The sequence below is a fragment of the Spea bombifrons genome, chromosome 3 (assembly GCF_027358695.1).
Source record: "Spea bombifrons isolate aSpeBom1 chromosome 3, aSpeBom1.2.pri, whole genome shotgun sequence".
Lineage (NCBI taxonomy): Eukaryota > Metazoa > Chordata > Amphibia > Anura > Pelobatidae > Spea > Spea bombifrons.
Window position 1 is genome coordinate 87,585,104 of NC_071089.1, and position 20,965 is coordinate 87,606,068.

At 38.5% G+C, this 20,965-nt stretch overlaps 1 protein-coding gene across 1 annotated transcript; it reads right to left on the reverse strand.

The window, feature by feature from the left end:
• Nucleotides 1-496: 496 nt before the first annotated feature.
• On the reverse strand, nt 497-17,877 carry PIK3CA (phosphatidylinositol-4,5-bisphosphate 3-kinase catalytic subunit alpha). Its single transcript, XM_053459922.1, has 20 exons — nt 17,498-17,877; nt 15,262-15,471; nt 14,577-14,827; nt 12,258-12,503; nt 12,084-12,169; nt 11,599-11,704; nt 10,450-10,602; nt 10,228-10,362; nt 9,149-9,273; nt 8,691-8,772; nt 7,902-8,066; nt 7,445-7,548; nt 7,035-7,206; nt 6,531-6,637; nt 5,832-5,953; nt 4,739-4,817; nt 3,827-3,997; nt 2,863-2,980; nt 2,620-2,771; nt 497-1,501 (listed from the first exon to the last, which is right to left on the reverse strand). The coding sequence occupies exons 1-20, from the start codon at nt 17,847-17,849 to the stop codon at nt 1,231-1,233; spliced, it is 3,207 nt and encodes a 1,068-aa protein (XP_053315897.1). The 5' UTR covers nt 17,850-17,877; the 3' UTR covers nt 497-1,230.
• Between the last annotated feature and the right edge of the window lie 3,088 nt (nt 17,878-20,965).

Genomic DNA, 20,965 nt, shown 5'->3' on the forward strand with positions numbered 1-20,965 from the left:
ATAAATCAACCTTTTAAAACAAATGAAGATTAAAAGGGTATGGCTGAAATTACATCTACCAAAGGTCAGATGAGTATTCTCAGGGGGAAAAAAAAAAAACATAATAACAAAACATAAAAATAAATTGCACTATATAAACTAAAATGCATGTAGAAAGACACCTGTCAGTGCAACAAGCAGATAAGTTAAACATTTGATGTCATCTGGTCTCTGTGTACTATGGTAAAGGGTACTGCTGCTCACAAAAAAAACTTCACATAAGGACAGTATGAGCATTAAGTTCCAAGGTATGTAATGTGGCGGGCACTCAAGTAATAAAAAGACCTATAAGTGTAGTAAATACCTAGTGAGCCGCTGTAAAACCGAGGTGTAAGTGGCAGGGGAAGCTTGTAAATATGGTAGCATAGTGGTTACAATGCAAGTAATAGAGTTTGTTTGACACCAGAGGTATAATGGTACAATTTGCTGCAGCCACTGGAGCAACATCTACCGCTCTTCTGTGGGCAGTTCACACAGGACTGGCTGGGATTTAGCTTGTCTGCTTGACACCGGTTCACTAGGTAAACTTGAGATTTGATTTTTTTATGGTCATATCCCTAAAGTTTGACCGTAAAACATTAGATGAAAGCTTCCAACTTTGTTCTTCTGAGAAGGCGCAACCATTTTAAAACAATAAACAAAGGTGTAGGAAAATGAAGAGGCTGACTTCTAACAATGCTAATCTTAAATCACTTCAATAACCTGTCACAGTTCTAAAAGTTGCATTGAAGTCATACAATACTGTGAGGCATTTGCGAAGGGTATTGCCCTCCAATCCGGTTTATACTATCACTCTTACTGCATCATGGCCCACGATCAGTATCCCCAAAATGTAACTGGGAATCACAAAAACAAAATAAGTCTGTGCCAAACGTCCATTTGTAGCAAAAAGACTGAAAACATTTACATTATCTATTGTACACAAGCAGTGAGTGTTAGCCTTCTGATCGGGCTTAAGGCATTATCTTTTGAAACCACGCCATAGCTCTTGAAAAGTGTTTCTTTAGTGTTGTTGCAGACCCTGTTAGCATTAATGCGTATACATGTTTTTCCTCTTAGCTTCTGTAGAAACATTAATGTTCTTCATGGTATGTGCAATTTCCATGCAGCCGGCTTCCACTGGCTGTCTATGTGAACAGTGCAGGACCTGGAAAGTAGTGAAGTCTAATGTATGCTTCATTGGGTTTGTGTTCAGTTCAAAGCATGTTGCTTTATCGTGTGGAAGATCCAGTCCATTTTTGTTGTCCAGCCACCATGGTGGGCATCATTCATCTGCTTCATGAAATATTCCAGAGCCTCTTGCTCGGTTTTGTCCAAGGCTAATGTCTTTCGAATGTAGGCAATGTCATCAAAAGATTGCAGTTCAGGCATTCCGGAGCCAAGCATCATGGAGAAGAGGTTGATGAAAAGGTTTGCATGCTGACGAATTGCCAAGTAAGCTTTGTAACACATTTCTTGAAACCTAGACAGGGTAGAAGGATACATGAGATAAATAGTAACCTTGCTTTATATTTCTCGCTTATAGTAGTAGTTGCTTCAAAGTGCCACCAAAAACTCTGGGTTTAAAGGTTTGCCCAGCAACATTCAAATATTGATACGGACACAGGCACGTCCGGGCTTTGCGTGGATATATTCCTAAAGGGCCCAAGTACACTTTGCCTACTTCTGCACGGTTATACATGTTAAATGGCTCAAACTGCACCGTTCTAACATATAATATAATCCGGTTAATCAGAGTTGTGCTTTACTGAATTTTAGAGATAGGTTTAGGCGATATTTTTTGCACCTGTGTTGAAAACTGGCTTAAAGATAGAGGCTCGAGAGGAGTTTTTAATGTCAAAATCTCCAAATGGACAAACGCGGTAAATGGTGTTCCTCAGGTTTCTGTCCTAGGTTCATGGTAAAAGTCTTTATTTATGAGCTTGCAGTGGCTATTAAAAGCCACATGTGAGTGTGACACAAAATTACTCAAGGTAACAGTCTGAACTATATGTTACTTTGCTCCAAAGTTATGGATTTATATATATATATATATATATATATATAATGTGTAAATTATGCTTTAAATGTGGAAATCATTAAATAAAAAGGACTTGGGAATAATTGTAGATAAAAAAAAAATAAAAAAAAACACTTAGCAAAAGTTTTCAACATCAGGCAGCTGCTGCAAAGGCCAGTAAGAGATTGTCATGTAAAAAAAAAGGTTTTGAATCGCCGGAGGAAAGTATAAATTTTGCCTCACTGTAAATCAATAGTAAGACCAGCTGTTCTTAAAGTGGTCATTATGGAGCTTGAAAAAGTTCAGAGGTGGGCTGCAAAGTTAGTACGAAACCACCACAGTTATGAAGTAAAATTAAATTGGTTTATGTTAGAAAAAAGGTGTCATTGACAGGATATGATATTATAGTGAGAAGTAATTATTTGAGGTACAGTTTGAAATTGCTTCAAAGAGGGTTTTTTTTTCCTTCTGCTGGATCAACAATGAGGTTGAACTTAATGAAGTAATTAACAGTTGACAGACATTTTTTGATTACGATAATTTAGTGAATCAATTGAGTACAATTTCATTTCTATGCTCACCTCTCAAAATCCCTGGTCTTTGTGCATTCTTGAATTCCTTTACTGATTACTATTAAAAAGTCTTGGGTTAATACAAAGGGTACACGCTCACGTTTGTACCCAAACTTTTTCTTCTTGTGATCCAGAAAGTGCCCGAAATCTATGTGAAATAGCTAGAGAAAAGGGGTAAACATACTTAGAACTCCAAAGATGTGCAACAGATAGAGGAATAAAACAAGATACGTGCATTCAGCATTAACATACCTGCCCATTGTCTTTAACCATGATGTTACTGTTGTGTCTGTCACCTATGCCGAGGATAAAAGTGGCAACGCAGTATCCAGCACAAGATCGAGTGAACAAGTCTATGGCAGCATCGTACCTAATAGAAGACAGATCGAGGGTAAATAATTGGCTTTGTGAGTAAACACTCTAGATCAAATATTCTAAAATGTCAAGATAATCTGGGAAGTGCTCACAACAACATAGCGAATACAGAGAAATCAATTTTAAAGGCTTTTGTTAGCATATCAGTCTTCATACTGCTGGGTTATAGCAGTCTAATTACACGCCGCACACATGGTGTGTTGCAGCAGTTAGGGAAGGTTTACCAAGTGCACAAAAAACAAAAATTGAAAAAACAAGTTTATATATATTTTCCATTGTAGATTCCAATTCCACTGCTTGGTTTGTGAAGGACTAGGAAATACACCTAGCAAATAAAAACTTTGCGTATGAAAAGGTATGGACATGTTGCCGAGACACACTGTCATATCAAAGGAAAAGAAGAATAAAGCAGATAAATTATCCACTTTCTCCAAAGGTGCACGCGAAAGATGGAGAAGCAAAGGAAATAACTGCAAAGGCAGTCTTCTACCCAACACTGGCTAGGAGACCATAAGCGCCATCTGCAAAAGTGGTAAGAAGTCTCATATGGGACATTACCAAGATGTCCCAGGGGGCTGCTGGTCTACATTGATACAATGCCTTCAACTTTACCAACGGGGAATAAATGGGGCAGACAATAGAGAACAGTTGTCCCTGGAACTAGCACATAATATGAAGAAGGCTCCAATATTTTATGGGTACATGTCTTGCTCTACCTAGTTATACAGCTAGCAAAACACATCTCCTAAGACTAATGGGAATGATATGCAAAAATGGCTGAATTTAAAAGAAAAGACAATGCCAATGTAGAAGCAACAAATATAGGTAAAGCACAACTCACGTTTCACCCTTGTTTTTATCCTTTAGCCACTGGTGTAACGTGTGACTGTTGAACTGCAATGCACCTTTCAAGCCTCCCTTGCATTGAATTTGCATAATCGTATGAGAACATCTCACAACTTCAATAAGTCCTACGCAATCACCAATGGATAGGCAACCATAAGGCAGCATCCTAATAAGAAAGAGCACATTTCCCATTTAGACAAATTCTTAAAAGATTGGATTAAGCTGATGTTGTAAATTACACCCCTTGAACTACAAAATGGCACTTTTGTAACACAATGTCTATACATGTGTCACTTAATCTGTAGCACATTTTAAATTTTATAAAATTGATTATTTATATATACACATACACACTATGCAAAAGGTTTAGGCAGGTGTGAAAATTCTGTAAGAATCCTCTGAAAATAGACATCTTAGTTGTGTACTTTTACAATTTAACAAAATGCAAAGTGAGTGAACAGAAGAAAAACCTAAATCAAATAAATATTTGGTGTGACCACCCTGTGCCTTCAAAACACTCAATTCTTCTAGGTACACTTTCACAGTTTAAGGAACCCAGCAGGTAGGTTGTTCCAAACATCTTGAACTAGTTCTCCTGTGGATTTAGGCAGCCTCGGCTGCTTTTCTCTGTTCATGTAATCTCAGACAGACTCGATGGTGTTGAGATCAGGGCTCTGTGGGGTCCATAGCATCACTTCTAGGACTCCTTGTTATTATTTACACTGAAGATAGTGTTTGATGGACTTTGGCTGTGTGTTTGGTGTCGTTGTCGTGCTGCAGAATAAGGAACCTCCACAATGCTCCTTACCTGCTGTAACCTGCAAACATTAATTCTTGTACCGCTATCCAGCCCTTCAGCAAAGAAACTGCCTTCTGTTACCGCTAATAATGACGATTTTGAACTCACCGTAAATCAAGGCCTTGATTCTGCCAAATATTTTCCATGATGCGTATGATCTGAAGTGTCAGCATATCTTGTCTTAAATCTGTAAAATAAAAAATGCCAAGCAAGGCAACGTTATCAGTTTTGGCAGGTGATCTTTGCTCATGTTACAAACAATAATGTGTCCTTAACATACCCAGTGATACAGCTTGTGTATACATGGAGTTTTACAAAGGATTGCAATAGTGACACAAGAAAGGAAAGCACATTCACCATTACATATAATATTCTTAGGGAAGAGAAGTGTTTTAATAAATTGGACAGAATGCATGCAAACTCTCCAAGTGAAAATGGCTCTATATCTAATCAACAACTCTACTTGGAAGCTGTATTGTGATTTAACTAAATTTCAGGAAAAACTAAACGGTTTAAATCAAATTGTTATATATTAAACGTTATGTCCCGTCTACCCATTGTACAGCGCTATATAAAATAATATTAGTGTTGATGGTGGATAAGTCGCATGCAATTTGGCTGTTGGATCAACAGCTCTTACTGTGTGAGTGGTCACAAATAAGTTAGGTTTACGCATGTAACATACAGTGTCAGCACTTTATGAAGAATACATTCCTTTATTTATTGTGGAACATACCTCAAGATTAGGTAGGATAAAATTCAGATCAATATATTGGGAAGGTACTGATCTCTAATATTTAAATGATAACCAAGAGTAAGGATTTATCTAGGCCATTGAGAAGCTTTTGTTAAAAAGCTATTCCCATCTCTTCCTCGTGGGGTGGAAAAAACTATTTACGCCGTACAATGAAGCACCTCCCTTAAAAAAAATTATTAAAAAAAAAGTATTTGCCCTAAACTTCACTGTTAACACAATTATTCATTTTGAGAAGCAGCAACTGTTAGAGGACACTGGGGCATGGAAAGATAAGATATAATGGGTGGAGGTATTTGTAAGAAAGAGGCAGACATACCGAACAGCGTTATTAAAAGGGGCGAGAGCTAAAGAGGGTAAATAAGATATACACACAAACATAAACAAGATATAAAATTGCACAACGTTAAGTGCAAAAAACATAGCAAGTTTACCACCTCCCCTTACCATCTCCATTTTTAAAGATGATCTCATTGTTCAAAAACAGCATCTCTGACATAATATCTGGATTTTCCCAGTTTAACCAGAGCGGTCTTTTGGCAGAAGACATTATCCTGCATTCTTCCAGCCTATAAAAAGTAACCAGCATTGACATAATTCTTTATTTACTGTGGTAGCTTTAAAACAGCTCACTCATTCGTTTCCTACATCTGGCAATGAATGACAAATTAAAACGATTTTAAAGTAAAGTCGTTTAAATTATATAAAGTAAATTTAAGCAAAAATTATAAAATTATAAGTCCCTACGATGTCCCAAAATCTTATGTGACTACGTTTTTCCTATGTAGGCCCAATAACTTAAATGACTCCATTTTCTTTAGGTGTTATATGGATATTTAAATTTTTCCTATTTCATCAATATAAAATGTATTTCTTTGTTCTTATACTCTGTAATATATAGACATCTGTATCAATTAGAAAATTTTACTGAAACATAGGCTGTGCACAAGTAAAAGCACACCCTGTTGCAGTCTTCAATAGCTCTGCGAAAAAATGTTTCATCAGAATAGTTAACAAGTACTGTAAAGTTGTCCTCCGACTACCATAATTTAAATTGCTGGAACAGCAGTCAAACTGTCAGGGGGTAAGTAAATGTGGTTAAAAACAAACAGCAAAACGGAGATTTAAAAGGTCTGATGTAAATACCTGAGGTTGCCCAACTGATGTGCAGGGTTCAGAGGTGAGGTAAATCCCTGCAATGCATCCATGAAGTCTGGCCGCTTCATTTGTTCAACAAGGAACTTCATCTGAACCTAAAACACAATGTTCATTCCTTAGCCATTCTGACCAAGCCACGCCTGCTCACTGAAGTCTATGAATGAAGCTGCACAAACAACTGTCAAACACTGTGCAGACGAGCTCAACAAAACAATGCCACAAAGAACTCTCATCACACTGGAACATTAAACGACTGGTTTCCTATAACAGAATTCTTAACATGTGTTCCAAAAAAAACCCTTAATTAACTAAACTATACATTATTTATATTGTGGCTTAAGTGCATTACCATCAACCTGTTTAGATAATGGGAATTCGAAAAGTTGTCTTCTTATACGTTAATCTACCTTACGAGACTATTGAGAAGGATGTGGACTGATCATGTCTGGGGTTCTTCTAAAGACTTTTGGTAGGCAAGTAATATGTGTGTACCTTCTGAGTCTCATCTTTCTTTTCCTGTTTGAGAATATCTGTGAGGTTAATTAGCTTCTCCATGGCCTCCACTTGTCTGCTTAAATGCTTCAGATACATCCCACATGCACGGCAGTAGGATTCCAGCACCAAACCAAACCTCTGGCTGACAGTCTTGTTGTGCATTTCCGACCTAAAGAGAATACCCACAACCAGACGAAGGACCTTGGTTATTTTACACCACATGACCAGATCACATTTTTGCTAGACTATGTTGTCTTTCTTGTTCCATGTACAGGGCAAGTACAGTTAGTCAAGTAGGATTAATAAAATTTAAAGCGATAGTGGAAAACATGTTTATACACATTACATATATATATACACATATCATAAATAGACATGATGGTTTGTTGATGAGCTGCATCACTTACTTTAAATGCCAGAAAAAGAAATGTCCTATTCTTTGATTCGTCAGAGCCTTCTTTAGAAGAAATCGCACTAGTAAGTTATCCAAGTACTGCTCATATTTCAGCACCTGCAAACAGGAGCATGCAATACTTAACATGCCTGTAACTTCATCCATGTTGTGCTTATAGACAAAACATCTGCATGCTTTTAAAAGTTGTGTCTGTATTCCCCCAAACAAGAAGTTGCAGCACTCAACACCTGCGCAGTGTAATTTGTGCAAAAAGTGCATATGGTCAGAGCCGGCCTTAAGTGTTCTGGCGCCCTGTGCGGACTACTCCTCTGGCGCCCCCCCATCCCCCCCAAAAAAGGAAAAAAAAGACTCCCCCCCACCCCTTATCCCTGCCTGCCCCCCCTCGCCCCTTATCCCTGCAATATCATCTATACATAAAAGGCGCAATCCTGTAAGCAAAGCAAACGTACCTGGACAAGCTGGATTAAATACTGTGAAAGCTTGTCATCTGTTAAATACTTCTCAAGGCATGTCACTGCAAACGATCGCACCATCCGATCAGGGTAATTAAAATCCAGAAGTTCCATTGCTTGCTCTGGTCGGAGTGCAGGCCACTCTTTAACCAAGCAGTACATCTTTAAAAAGGAAAAGTACATTATACACAATGTTAACAAAACACAGCCAACTCCAAAGTTCATATTAACGCCTTCAGTCCCCTATGGACGTACCGCTACATCCAAAAAACGCATCCCAAGAATCCCCTATGGACGTACCGGTATGTCCTGCCCTTCTTGCAGCGGCAGGGACACACACACACACAAAAATGGCAAGTATTGTTCTGGGACTTGAGGTACCAAAAACCCCTGGGACTGAAGGGGTTAATGAATATTGTGAGCTATTGAAAGGCCTGCTTGTTAGTAAACAGAGAGATTACATCAATAAACCCGTCTCTCAAACTCAACAATCCTAGCTATTTATATACGTGTAGTATAACATCACACACAAATTCCCCACTTGTAGCTTTCCTGAAACATCACTGTACAGCTCTGTGTAACTTGTTGGTGCTTGATTATCGACTTTTATTTAACTGGAAATGTCAGCATTTTAAAAATGACTGAAAAATTAATGATACATAATTAACATTTTCCTGGCATGTTTATAACAGAAATGCTAAAAATTGTAGCAGGCTAAAATCGATTAACTGAACTTAGCTCAAATTCCATGCCCAGACAGCTTACTTACAGTAAGTAACCCCCTACCTGTGCTACATCGTCTCTGCTATTCCATTTCACTGCAAGAAGCAGCTTGGGCAGTACTTCAGGGGTATTCAGACAATAATGCCTGTGAAACAAAATACAATGCGGTCTAACATCACAGATTCTTTAGAGAGGAACAAATACATTGACGGTTTTAAACTGAAGCATTCAATAAATTCTCTATTTCACTCAGATGTGAAATACAGAGCCTTCAATCATGGCTTGTTATAGACTTCTCAAAAAAAGTTATATAGAAGAGTGTTGATAAAAAGAAAGAAAAAAATGACAAGCTTCTTGGTATGTTGTGGGCTATATCTTGCTTTAAAAGATGGAAACCAAGATCAAGAACTTAAATTGTAGCTACATATTTCATTGATACAGAGACCGATGTAACTTGAAACGCTTTCCCCCTGCAAAGACATGGCGGCGGTATGGCAGGCATGGTGAAACGCACGAGGTACCTGTGACTCCACAGGAATTCTTTTTCTTGTTCTGTGATTTCCGAAAGCGGGTCGCGGTTAGAAATTGCTTTCAGCTGCTCTTTGTCACACTCTCGGACTTCATGATCTCTCGCTATTCTGTTAGTCTGCAACACACAATATAGCAGAAATTCAAGCACACAAAAGGTGTGTATTTTCACCACCAAAGAGTATTTTATTTAGGGGTTTATTCATTAAAAGTTATATTCCACCATTCACAAAAATTATGGACCTTAACCATCGTCTTCTAAGAGTTCATAAGGAATTTTGCTACTTAAGAGAAATGTGAAAATAAATAGTGCTTTATTTAAGCATTTGGACTCTACATCTTGATTGATCATGGCCTCCTTATAAAAATATATATCCCTATCACTTCATTTCAAGTTTTACAGGGATGGGAAGCAGATGCTTCACCCAACATCAGAATTCACAGATGGAAAGAATATAATGCGAAGATTTCACACTCGTGTAATTATCATTCCGGTGAGGGTTTCATGTGTAATTGGATGTGTAATGATACAAACACAAGAATCCAACCTATCAAGTCTATGAACAAACCAATAAAGCCACTTACTGGGTGTCCAAAACACTATAGGCTGTTGCCAAAAGATTTAGATGCAAACCCATTGAGACCACTCAGGAGTTTTGAGTGCCAAAGTGCGTCACTGAGTGCCTCATTAGTCAAAACCACACTCTAAATAGCTCAATCGAGTCATTGTGACTGGAACATAAAACATCTCTGGCCTGGTTCCCAGTTCATAACAATATAGACTGTGGTACTTACAGAATTGGTGGCAAAAACAAACAATTTCTTACAGATTGATTTATAACCCGGTGCTTGATGTAAGCACATAAATAAATGTTGAGCCTGTTTCTATGGTACTGAGCTACTATACTACTGTCCAATAATGCATAGAGAAGGCGAAAATATACTGTGCTTCCTTATGGATCCAACGTGAGCACCTATGTAGCAGCAGAAACAAGTGTGTTTACAAAAATGTACTAAGGCTCTATTGATTTAAACATAAAAAAACGTGCATCACGAAGATTATACAACTTACTATTCCTGCGTGGCTGTAATTGTAGCCCATTTCACACTCAAGGACTTTATTGGCGTGATCTTCGACTGCAGCCATGTCTGGGAATTTGACTGGGCTGCTAAAGCAGTCAAATTCGAGCTCTAAGCAGGGGGTTTCCTGAGGACAGAATACATGCGACAATTATGTGCATTATTACGGTAAAGAAACTCGTGAAGCTCAAAAAAACCCAAAATGTATTCTTACCTTGTTAGGATTGGATCCACTAACACCGATAGGATTGAGCAAATCCTCCAACCCATGGGGAACAGGCCACAAGTTTAGAGCCATTTTCCCAGAAACTAACGTATCTGTGTAATCAAACAGATTTATATTGCCCCAAGCTAATGGACAGTGCTCCTGGAACGATACAAAGAGCATGTGTAAGACACACAGAAACACAGTTCATTAACAAAAAAGAAAACGCCCTACATCGCAGGATTCAAATATCTTAACATGTAACATTTTTTGGCTATATATTTCAACAAACCTGTATTAAAAGGTACTGGGAAAACTGGAACTCCAAGACTTCAGGGACTCGTGGAAATACATTAACACGGACAATAAATCTAATAATCCATTAATATGAACGACAATGTGCAGATGGATCATTAGTTCACTTAAATGATAACGTTAAATCATTCCTTGTGGAAGTTTTAAGGAAGTTTGTTCTTCTATGCAGCCAGAAATTGGTACACCCATACAAATCAATCAAAAATGACACAGAAATGTGTCAATCTCTCTGCTGCGCCACACAAGTAAATACAATAATATATCAGGCGCAGACCAATGCGTACACAGCATTCTGTCTTTCCTATCTTTGTTTGTACTAAAAGTACTGCTGGTTACAAAGGTATACAAGCTTCTATCTGTAGCAAAGCCCTGTGTTGCAGTCTTAATTCTTGGCCCTACGGAGACAGCGTGCAGAAAATGGCACATAGTCACAGGCTATGTGACTATGTCCCTGTAATGGAGGCAGGATCCGGCAGCCGTTGAAGGTAGGCAGGGGTAGTGGTGCGTTGCAGTATTTGTTGGTAAGATGTATGTGGGGGTAGAGTGAGTGCGCATGTTATTTACAGGGAAGTGAAGAAATACTGCATCGAGGCACCACTCACCCTAGGCCGTCTCACATGCCATTGGGCTATTGCTGGAGAGCATCCATTAATGAGCTACCACAGTAAATAATTGAAGGCACCAAGCAGGATTACCAGCCCTGCTCCACCTAGACTCCTCAACAAACTATGGTCACTAAGTCTTATGGTACTTTCTGTACCATAATGTGTAAAACAGTGGGGGGTGGGGGGGGCAACAAACACCGCCTAAAAGAAATACACAGCCACAATGAAGTGTACTTACTTCCTTAGCACCCTTCCTGCCTTTCACTGAACAAATGGAAAGACAAAGGCGAGCAGCACGGGGTAAATCGGGGATGTACATGTCATAGGAAAGCCATTCATTCCACCTATTAATAACAAAAAGCCCACATATATGATAAGAAAGCTGCAGTAAATACACAAACACAAAACATTACATTCTGCAACTCATGGCATTCATTTTAATTACAAAAATTAACATTTTAAAATCACAATAAATAAGACATAACACTTATAGCCAAAGCGTCATTCAAGGAGCAGTGATTTGGCCAAATTTATCTATTACAAAGCATTTAGTTGGGGCGGCTGAAGTGTCCATTTCAATGATTCTTAAGTGAACCTTATTAACCCAAACCCAACTATTTATCAGCCAAAGCATTAACAAATCACTTGTTTTCAGGGATTCTTCCAAAAGAAGCAGGACACTTAATGGCAGCAAAGAACATAAGTCTACAACATAAGTATTACCTTGGGTTTGAACATGGCACCCTCTGAGTGTTCACATTATCACACAGCGGCTCAACTCCATGATAGATACCAGTTCGGACATAGATCTAATAGCAAAACAAAATCCAGTGTGAGGCTTAGACACGTTTGCATTCATTTCTGAAATCAGGAGGTGAAGATGTACAGATAGTTTACCTTATCAATGTCTCTAATGTTTACGTTTACATACGTCGCACACAGAATTTTGATCCGCAGAGTACTGTTGATTGCCCACAAGGATTTGGCGGAAGCTTCGCCGTTCATGTAAGGAGTTGCTGTTGATATGCGCCTCGAATAAGACGGCATTGTGAAAGTGTCCACTGGAATCTGGTTGTAAAGGCTGTCTTTGGCCATTAGCATTAAATTGGGCATGCGACCGAGCATTATACAGCTTCGTATATACTGAAACATAGAAGTCACGATAATGTCAATAAAAGTGATTTGAAAACATTTCGCACACTTGCTCTCATTCGAACAAGATTTGATCTGCTAATGAATGAAGTCTCAAAGGCTAAAAAGATTTTAAATGTCACCAAGGACAGCTCACTGAATTAAGAGACCGGTGAAGGAGCAAGCTGACAGAAAGAATAAAATATGTTTTCTGGGTCTAACAGATGCAAACACAAGAAATGTATTCAGTTACAGGAATTTGTGCATTAAAATGGGAAAACAGAAATACCTTACAAAATGTGAAAATGTTATTTAAAACGAGGAACTCCTATAGATGATATTTTGCAATAAAAAATCTTTAAACTATAAGAATTATACTTTATATTTTTCCCCATAAAAAGAAACTGAACAAAAACTCCACATTAACAGCTTGTAATACACCAAATACTTTTTCCTGCAGAGAGCAGCCGCGCTACTACGAACACAGCTTATGCTTTGAGATATCATGGTTAACCCGGTAATTTAACCATATTTGCCTGTTTAGCAAATACATTCAGAAAGGTTTATAACTGTTTTATTTAGTTACAAAATAAAAAGGCCTAAAGTACCCATCCTGCAGAACCTAAATTAGAACATAAGGTCTCTAACAGGTCTATTGTCACTTTCAATCCATCACACAATGGCCCTGAAAACCTGCACTGCTGTTCTGGCAAAGACTTTGATCCATACGCCTATCAAAGGCTGCCTCATAAAACTATGGGAAACCTTTTGTCTTAAAGAACTCTGGACATAGAAATTGACAGTAGATAGCAGCCCTTCTAGACTCTCCATTCTTATAAACACTCGCACCTTATTTTCTTCTCTGTATTGCTACATGCATACGCAAGGCATGTTTACATTAATTCGCTACACACATTTCCCTTCACAGAAATAAGCATTGCGCCGCTTTACTACCTGATGAGCGTTTTGTGCATGCAGTGGGTGCAATATCTGAGGGACCAGGAACACCATTTTAGATCACCAAAATAGTATTAGAGAAAGCTTAGCAAAAAGAGAACTGGCGTATTTCTACTATAAAAAACCGCTAAATCTGCAGAGTCTATTCACTAAAAGGAGACTTAGCAGGAGAGTTCTGGTTTGAATTTTCTCTATTCAGTACACGTCATGAAGGGCCACCAGGAGTAGGTTTCTCTGGCAGAGAGCTGAATTGACCATGTATGGAGCATTCGGAACAGTTGGTCACTGACTGAACAATGTATTATACAGAACCTGCCAAGATGTCCCTGCGGCAGAAGCGCTCGCTGTGTTGGGCCCTTCACAATGTTTAGCGAATCGAGGCGGTTAAAACCCCAGCTCTCCTGCAAAGTCTCAATTTAGCAAACAGACCCAAATGTTTGCCCTTATGAGGACACACGGATATTATGAATCACTTTGACCTGGGGGATAGTTACAGAAGTTTTAATTATTTGAGTAAAGTAGTATTAGCAAATATATAAAGAAAACATTCTTGTTTGAAATGATCACACACACATTTTTTAGAATATTAATAGGGCAGAAAGCACTCCCTGTGAGTTGCTGGAATGGAATACTGCCGTTAGATGGGACCTTTTACACAGCACAGGTTCTTTTGGAGACTTTCAAAGATGTCCGGGTCACACTTTAATTACCACGGGCGGATATTTGACAAAAAAAATCTTAAAATACACCGTGGAGGGGGCTCCAGTGTTGCAGACCACTCACCACAAAAATCATTGTCATCGAAATACATCCCTTCGATACAGTATTAAAAAAAGAAATCTGCAAACCCTAATATCCAGTCAACATAAAAAACAAAAGTAGTTACTTTAGGACAGGGCTGGGTATGTCTGAGTTTAATGGCAGCAACCATATAGTCACATCACAGATTTAAAAAGAAGTGATTATAATGAGAACAGGGCCGTTCTAGATGCCGGGCACTTCAATGGTTTTTTTAGGGTGATTGACACATTTGGAGCAATCTCCCCTGGCCAGTCAATATGAATATAGCCCTCTCTCTAAACCATGACTTCACTTAAATAATAAACAGAAAAAGCACCCAAAGCTCACCTTATATTGGCTCAGCGGATACTTTTCCAGCAAGTATTCATCGCAGCCGCACACTTTCAGAATGTACTTCCCCTGGTACTCCAGAACGCAAAGCTTCAGCTGCTCGGAGGACAGTAACATGCTTCTGGTTTTTTTCCTAATTGCTTCAGCTATGACATGTTCGGGGACACAGTCATGATTGATCTTCAAAGAATACTTCTGCTTTTCATTGTTAGGGGATACAATGACCCAAATAACCACAATTATTTGCCCTGCAGGAACATAAGGTGTTTGCTAGATTCAATAACAACCGAAATCATTCATACAAATCAATGCTTAGAAGGTTTACTGCACTTCGTTTTCTCACCCATACCAAATTAGCTTTGCAAATATCATTTGGCCTGCACTAATTATACATATAATTGTATATATATATATATATATATATATATATATATATATATATATATATATATATATATATATATATATACTCACACACATTTCCAAAGCATTAAAAATGAGTACACCTTAACTGTGGAAGTGTTTGTTGATCAATAAAGATGTCACATTTCATAAAATTATTGTCCTAACATTAGACAAGAGAACAAAACAAAGAACATTTTTCTACTCAATGCAGGTCAGTCACAAAAATGTCTTGTACCTGGCCTGGGGTGCATAGTAAAACAGTGCTTTTGCTGCTTACCTTTATCTAGTTTACTTTCTATGTGCTTAGGAAGCTCTGACGAGGACTCTACATTGGGCGGATAAACATAAAGTGCTCTGCTGATGGGGCCGTTGGCATCACGAAGCTCCACGGCATCTTTACAAACATTCAGGATATTTTTACGGAAGTCCTGGACCTCTGGATCCTTCACCAAGTCAAACTCACAAACCGGCATGCCGATGGCAAAACCTTTCAGAGAGAGAGAGAGAGAACAATGAATATTTTCTTTTTCACATTTTCAAATAAATATAAATGAGTAATACATTTAAGAACATAATATGTACATTGCAGATACATCTACGACAATACATATATAAATACAGTAATATACCCTTAATCCTAAAAGGATGGACTCTCAATAATATATGGAGAACAATGAATGTTTTCTTGCCACAGAATTTTAAAGGTTGTCCGTGTGTTTCACGCATCCGTCCGCAATACAGGTTGCAGGGTAGTGAAAGTCCCCGTTACAGATAAGAAACATACTATGCAAACCACTAGCAATTTGGACCTCCGGCTTCTAAACGACTTACAAAGAGTACTTTTTGTCTGTCATTTATAACTATAATAGACTTGACGTACTGAACTTTCAGCGTGTAACAAACTACATCTATTTTTCAATTTTGAATAGCACATAAGTAACATGATATGGTTGAGAGGATAAGATAAGCACGTTCCCACATTATAGGCTGATGTATACATGATAATAATGTTAGGGTTGGATCTGCTCATGAGTGAAAAACTACTGCAAACGCACAAGTGACATTTACTTGATGGACAGATTATGATGAAAGGAGAGATTTCAAATCAGCAAGTCACCCGCTCTCGTGCACACAATTTATATTGACTACCACAACTGATTTTGCTCCTAGTTTATATTGTAAACACATTGAGCTCCCTTTATTATTATTATTATTATTATCTTTTATTTATATAGCACCAACAGTTTACGCAGAACTTAATACATAAATTCAAGGGGTATGACAAGACGAGAATTGACAGACTAAGACAAACCGAGCCCTGCTCGCAAGCTTACAATCTTGAGGGAATGCTTCTATTCATAACAAGCCAATTATTAAAGTATTTTTAATAATATCGGAGCACATGATGAAGAGTTGTTTGGGGTAAACATTTATCACTGCTCCTGAACTAAGGCATCGCTAATGTGCATCTCTATTATTCTCTTCTCAAGGAGCATGCTTTTTCGCAACAAAGAGTCACATGGCTTGTAAACAGTTTCCTACTGGTATCATCTCGTATTGATCAGCATGGACTCCTGCGTGGTTCCTAAGTGTGGCTATAGTGATAACACGCACACACGGCTCAGTAGAAAGTCCGTCACCGTGCTTACAATGTTGTACTCTCATGTAGAATGCACGCCTGCGAACATGTTGGATTCCAACGCATTCTACTGCATGCAAACGGGTTCCGCCATTGTTTAGTTACAGTTAGAAAATACGAATTTTGTGTAAGTTAACTCTTCCTCCATGCACTAAAAACCAGGAAACATATTAAAGTGTGCTTCCTGCACGTGCTCTGTAACATTCCTATTTCAGTCAATAGGAGAAGAGCCCCCCTGAGATGAATGGGAGTTGCAGCAGCACATATTTGCTGCCAGCAGGCGCACTGACTCCAATGGGAAAGCTACAGAGCATGCAGGAAAACTCACTAGTGCCCTTGGAAAACAGACTTCAGTGTGTAATCAAAGAATAGGAACAGCCCCCATAAAGCAGAGCGTTCTGCCACACAACTAAGATGACTTATTTGCAGACCACCCTTCTGGCAAGGTAAATATACCTTTATATATACACCCATACATGCTTGAAATTTGCTAGCAGAGCGTATATATAAATTTATATTTACTGTGGACGGCAGGTCCACTTTATAAGCAGTTTAAAATATTCCATTCTGTATATAAGATATAATCACATTTAGTCTATTGCTTTACAAACTGAACAAGACATAATGGGGCATTTATATTGGGGGCTCACGCAATGACCTGTTAGGGTGAGTACACGTGCCCAGACACTGGACCACAGCTTATAAATATGCGATAATTGAGGCATAAAGTTTTAAAACGTGTTATCAATGCTAGCCAGATACGGTAAATAACATCCAGCAACATCTGAGAAAGACAAACAATGTAAAATATCACAGATCCCACCGAAGGCAGGAAGGAGGGTGTTCATATACTAGCAGATCCTACAGATCTTACCTATTTCTCGGTTAAGAATTTTTTCCTCTCTGTTGCCAACGGGTTCGATGACTTTCAGGAAAGGTTGAAAGAGTCGAAGATCGCAGAGGCGGCGCGTCTCGTCGAAAAACTCCTCGCGTTCCGCCTCTTGTGTAACACTCACAAAAATGTAAGAGGATTCGTCTTGAAGAAGGTGATACAGAGGATACTTCCTGGCTTCTTTAAACAGTTCATGCTTAATATTGACAAGAGTCGCCTCACGAAGGCATTCTAAGACTACCATCATTCCATTTGGTAACAAACATTCCACCAGTATCCGAGGGGGCATCAAGTGGATGCCCCATAGTTCACCCGACGATGGCCTGGGTGGCATGATTGACAATGTTTTTTGCCTACTTTATCTTCAGGAGGATGGTATCAGAGAAGCATCTCCGAGCATAAAGACCTAAATCAGAGAAAAAAAAATAGATTTAGGATGGGAGATACTTAAATCACAACAATAGAAATAAGAAGTACGGTATATATAAAGTATATTAAGGTAGTAGTAGAATTAATGAAAGGTGTGCGTGTTTTGAAAGGGGTAAACCCTTTGACTCATCTATCATACAGTACATTACTAAAGCATGTTGTCCATGCACTAAAAAGCATGACAACAGATAATATAAGAGGCTTTCCGTATTTATGAAACAGGAAAAGAACTTAGATGACAAATACAAACACAGCTGCACAGACACAGACAAAACATATCACGCTGCAGCAAATACATAAAATGTAACACTCATTCATAAACGGCAGACTGAGTAATGGGTAAACCTGCCAAACCCGACCACAACCTACAAATACAATCCACACTGACAAAAGAGCAGCCCATTTCATAAGTAGTGGATCGATATAGGAAACAGAATGCTATCATTTATGTTTAGAGGACTTGTAAATAGACTTCATATAATATATATATATACTTTTACTGTCCGACAAGAGCCAAATGTGAGCACAACAAGGGAACCAACACACCAAAGGGAAACACGGCTGTGGTTTTCTCCTTTCAAAGCGTTCCTGGAGGAAAGGATCACGTTAGGGGTGGAAGGTGATGGCGGCAAGTTCAGCCTCTGCATTGTCTGCGGTGATGGAAATGATCGCCAAGAAAGGGTCCTACAAATTACACCAGTTTTAGATCCGTTTAGCTTAAATGTGCAATAGGAATTCAAAGATGGTCTGAAGATCCGATCAAACACTAATGACTGGGCAGCTCGTTGTGTGAGTCCCCATGAAGGTATTGGAACATCATGGGACCACCTAAGAGCAAAGCCCCACAGATTTGGATAAACCAAGTAACACGTATTCTCTGGGGAAAGATCTGCGTAGTCAATGTCTTGGCCAATCCTTGCAGTCTTTACTGTATATTTATATTTAGGGTAAATCTGTTCAAACTTGTCTAGTCACCTAATTGCCTTATATACATAATACCATTTTTATTGCTTATGCACCATAAGTGTATAATTATACAGCAAGTGATTTTATTTTGGCAGAGTTCTACAAGGAAAAATAAAAGGCTTTAATATTAATACAAGTTGGCGAGAAGAACAACAAGAGTCGTTTGGGTTCCATTACAACTTGGTAAGCGTACGGTAAAAAAGTAGAAAACCAAGATAATCTACTAATTGAGGAAATAGTGAAAATGACAGTGAAGGGGGAGGTATCATCATGGGTGACTTTCTTCTTCCTGATGTCAACTGGGAAACCAGTAGCTGGTTGTGCCCAGAGTGCAGATCTTCTGAACTCTCTACTGGGATTATTGAAAGCAAGTAGTTGAGAAGCCAACTCGTAAGGAGGCCATATTGGATTTAGGTGGAAGTTTGGGATCTAGTGATCATCAGTCGGCGTGAGTCACACCACACAAAAACAATTTCGATTTTGGAAGAAGTGACTTTTCTGAAACAAAAATGTGTAAAGTAGTCATTATCAGACTGGAGCGGGTCAAATGGAGTCACCGGTGGGGGTTTCGTCTTGAAATTTGTCAAACAGTTAATGGTTCACAGGCAGAGACTGTGTCTTTGTCAAGGCAATTTTGTCTGTATAACATGGTAGCTTCTAGAACGCAGGTGCTAACAATGTATTTAAGTAACATTTTCTTTTATTTTCTTAATAAAACGTTAGCCGTGTTACCCAACATTCACTGATTTTGAGTTCCAGTGTTTAAGCAACTATAATACAAAGTTTTGCGAGTGTATAGATAAGTGTGAAGGAAAGTCAAAGCACTCCCGATTGTGGTGCACTGGACTGGTAACACGTACCGTACATACAGAAGAACGGCAAAGAGGTTTTTGCACGTTCAGGCACTATTTGTATACATTAATAAAGCATTAACTTATTGCGACATAAAACTGGAAATCAATGTGGGACAGAAACAAAATATATAGGATGATTCAAAACATGTGGTGATCTCTCATTCACTTTGTTTGTACATTTGTATTAACAAGATTTACTAAAAATGTACTGTAGTTTGGGGTAGCCGTATTAGTCCAGTGTATACGAATGCAAAAAAACAGAATGTTGCAGAATCTTGTAATACCTTTTTTATTGGACTAACAGTATTTAAAATAATAGACGAGCTTTCGGGAGTCCTCCCTTTGTCAAGTCAAAAGCATTTCTCAAATGAGAAATGCTTTTGACTTGACAAAGGGAGGACTCCCGAAAGCTCGTCTATTATTTTAAATACTGTTAGTCCAATAAAAAAGGTATTACAAGATTCTGCAACATTCTGTTTTTTTGCACTAAAAATGTAATATCAATTCAGGGCTGCCATGTATGGATGCAGGGCTGCCATCATGAATCGGGTGTATCGGTTGCCATAAGGTGCCCAGAGGGGTCATATAATGCACACTACGTGACCCAACTGGGTGCCTCACATCACACGCTTCACCACACACCCGCAGGAAAGCATAGCGTGCCGAATTCACAATGTGTATAATAGTGTGGTGCTTGTGTGTTCTGTGTTTATGTTACAGTATGGTATCAGTGTGAGTGTGTATGTCAGCATATGGTGTTAGCATGTGTGTTACTGTAGTGTGTTAAATTTTTTTTGCTGGTTCCTAGATCCAAACCAAATTTGTCGACCCTGTATTGATTGATTAGCTTATTACATAGATTAATGATTTCACTAATACGTTATTAAAAAAGTTTCCAATTACATATGTTTCGTGAGATCTCTTCATTATCTTTAGAATGGGACACATTTATTAATTATGATTTAGATAACATTTTATATTAAGGGAGCACATGATGGTGGAGCGTCACCTTAGATGAGAGAGAAGAGATATGACCGAAAATTTAAAAAAAATCATATTTCCACTGAACACCAACCACTGCATTTTCTGTTTTCTTTTAATGTTTATAAGTTGCCTATAGTTGCCCCGCTTAGTAATCCGAATAGATATTTACATTCTTGCTCACTCTTTAGGCACATAAATGTATTAACTAAGCAAACCG

Excerpts from the sequence above, each read along its gene's own strand:
- PIK3CA (XM_053459922.1), bottom strand. The coding sequence starts at position 17,849 with ATGCCACCCAGGCCATCGTCGGGTGAACTATGGGGCATCCACTTGATG. Across the intron at positions 8,773-9,148 it reads GAATTCCTGTGGAGTCACAG|GCATTATTGTCTGAATACCC; the intron begins GTACCTCGTGCG and ends TTTGTTTCACAG. Across the intron at positions 2,981-3,826 it reads GATAAAAACAAGGGTGAAAC|GTACGATGCTGCCATAGACT; the intron begins GTGAGTTGTGCT and ends GTCTTCTATTAG.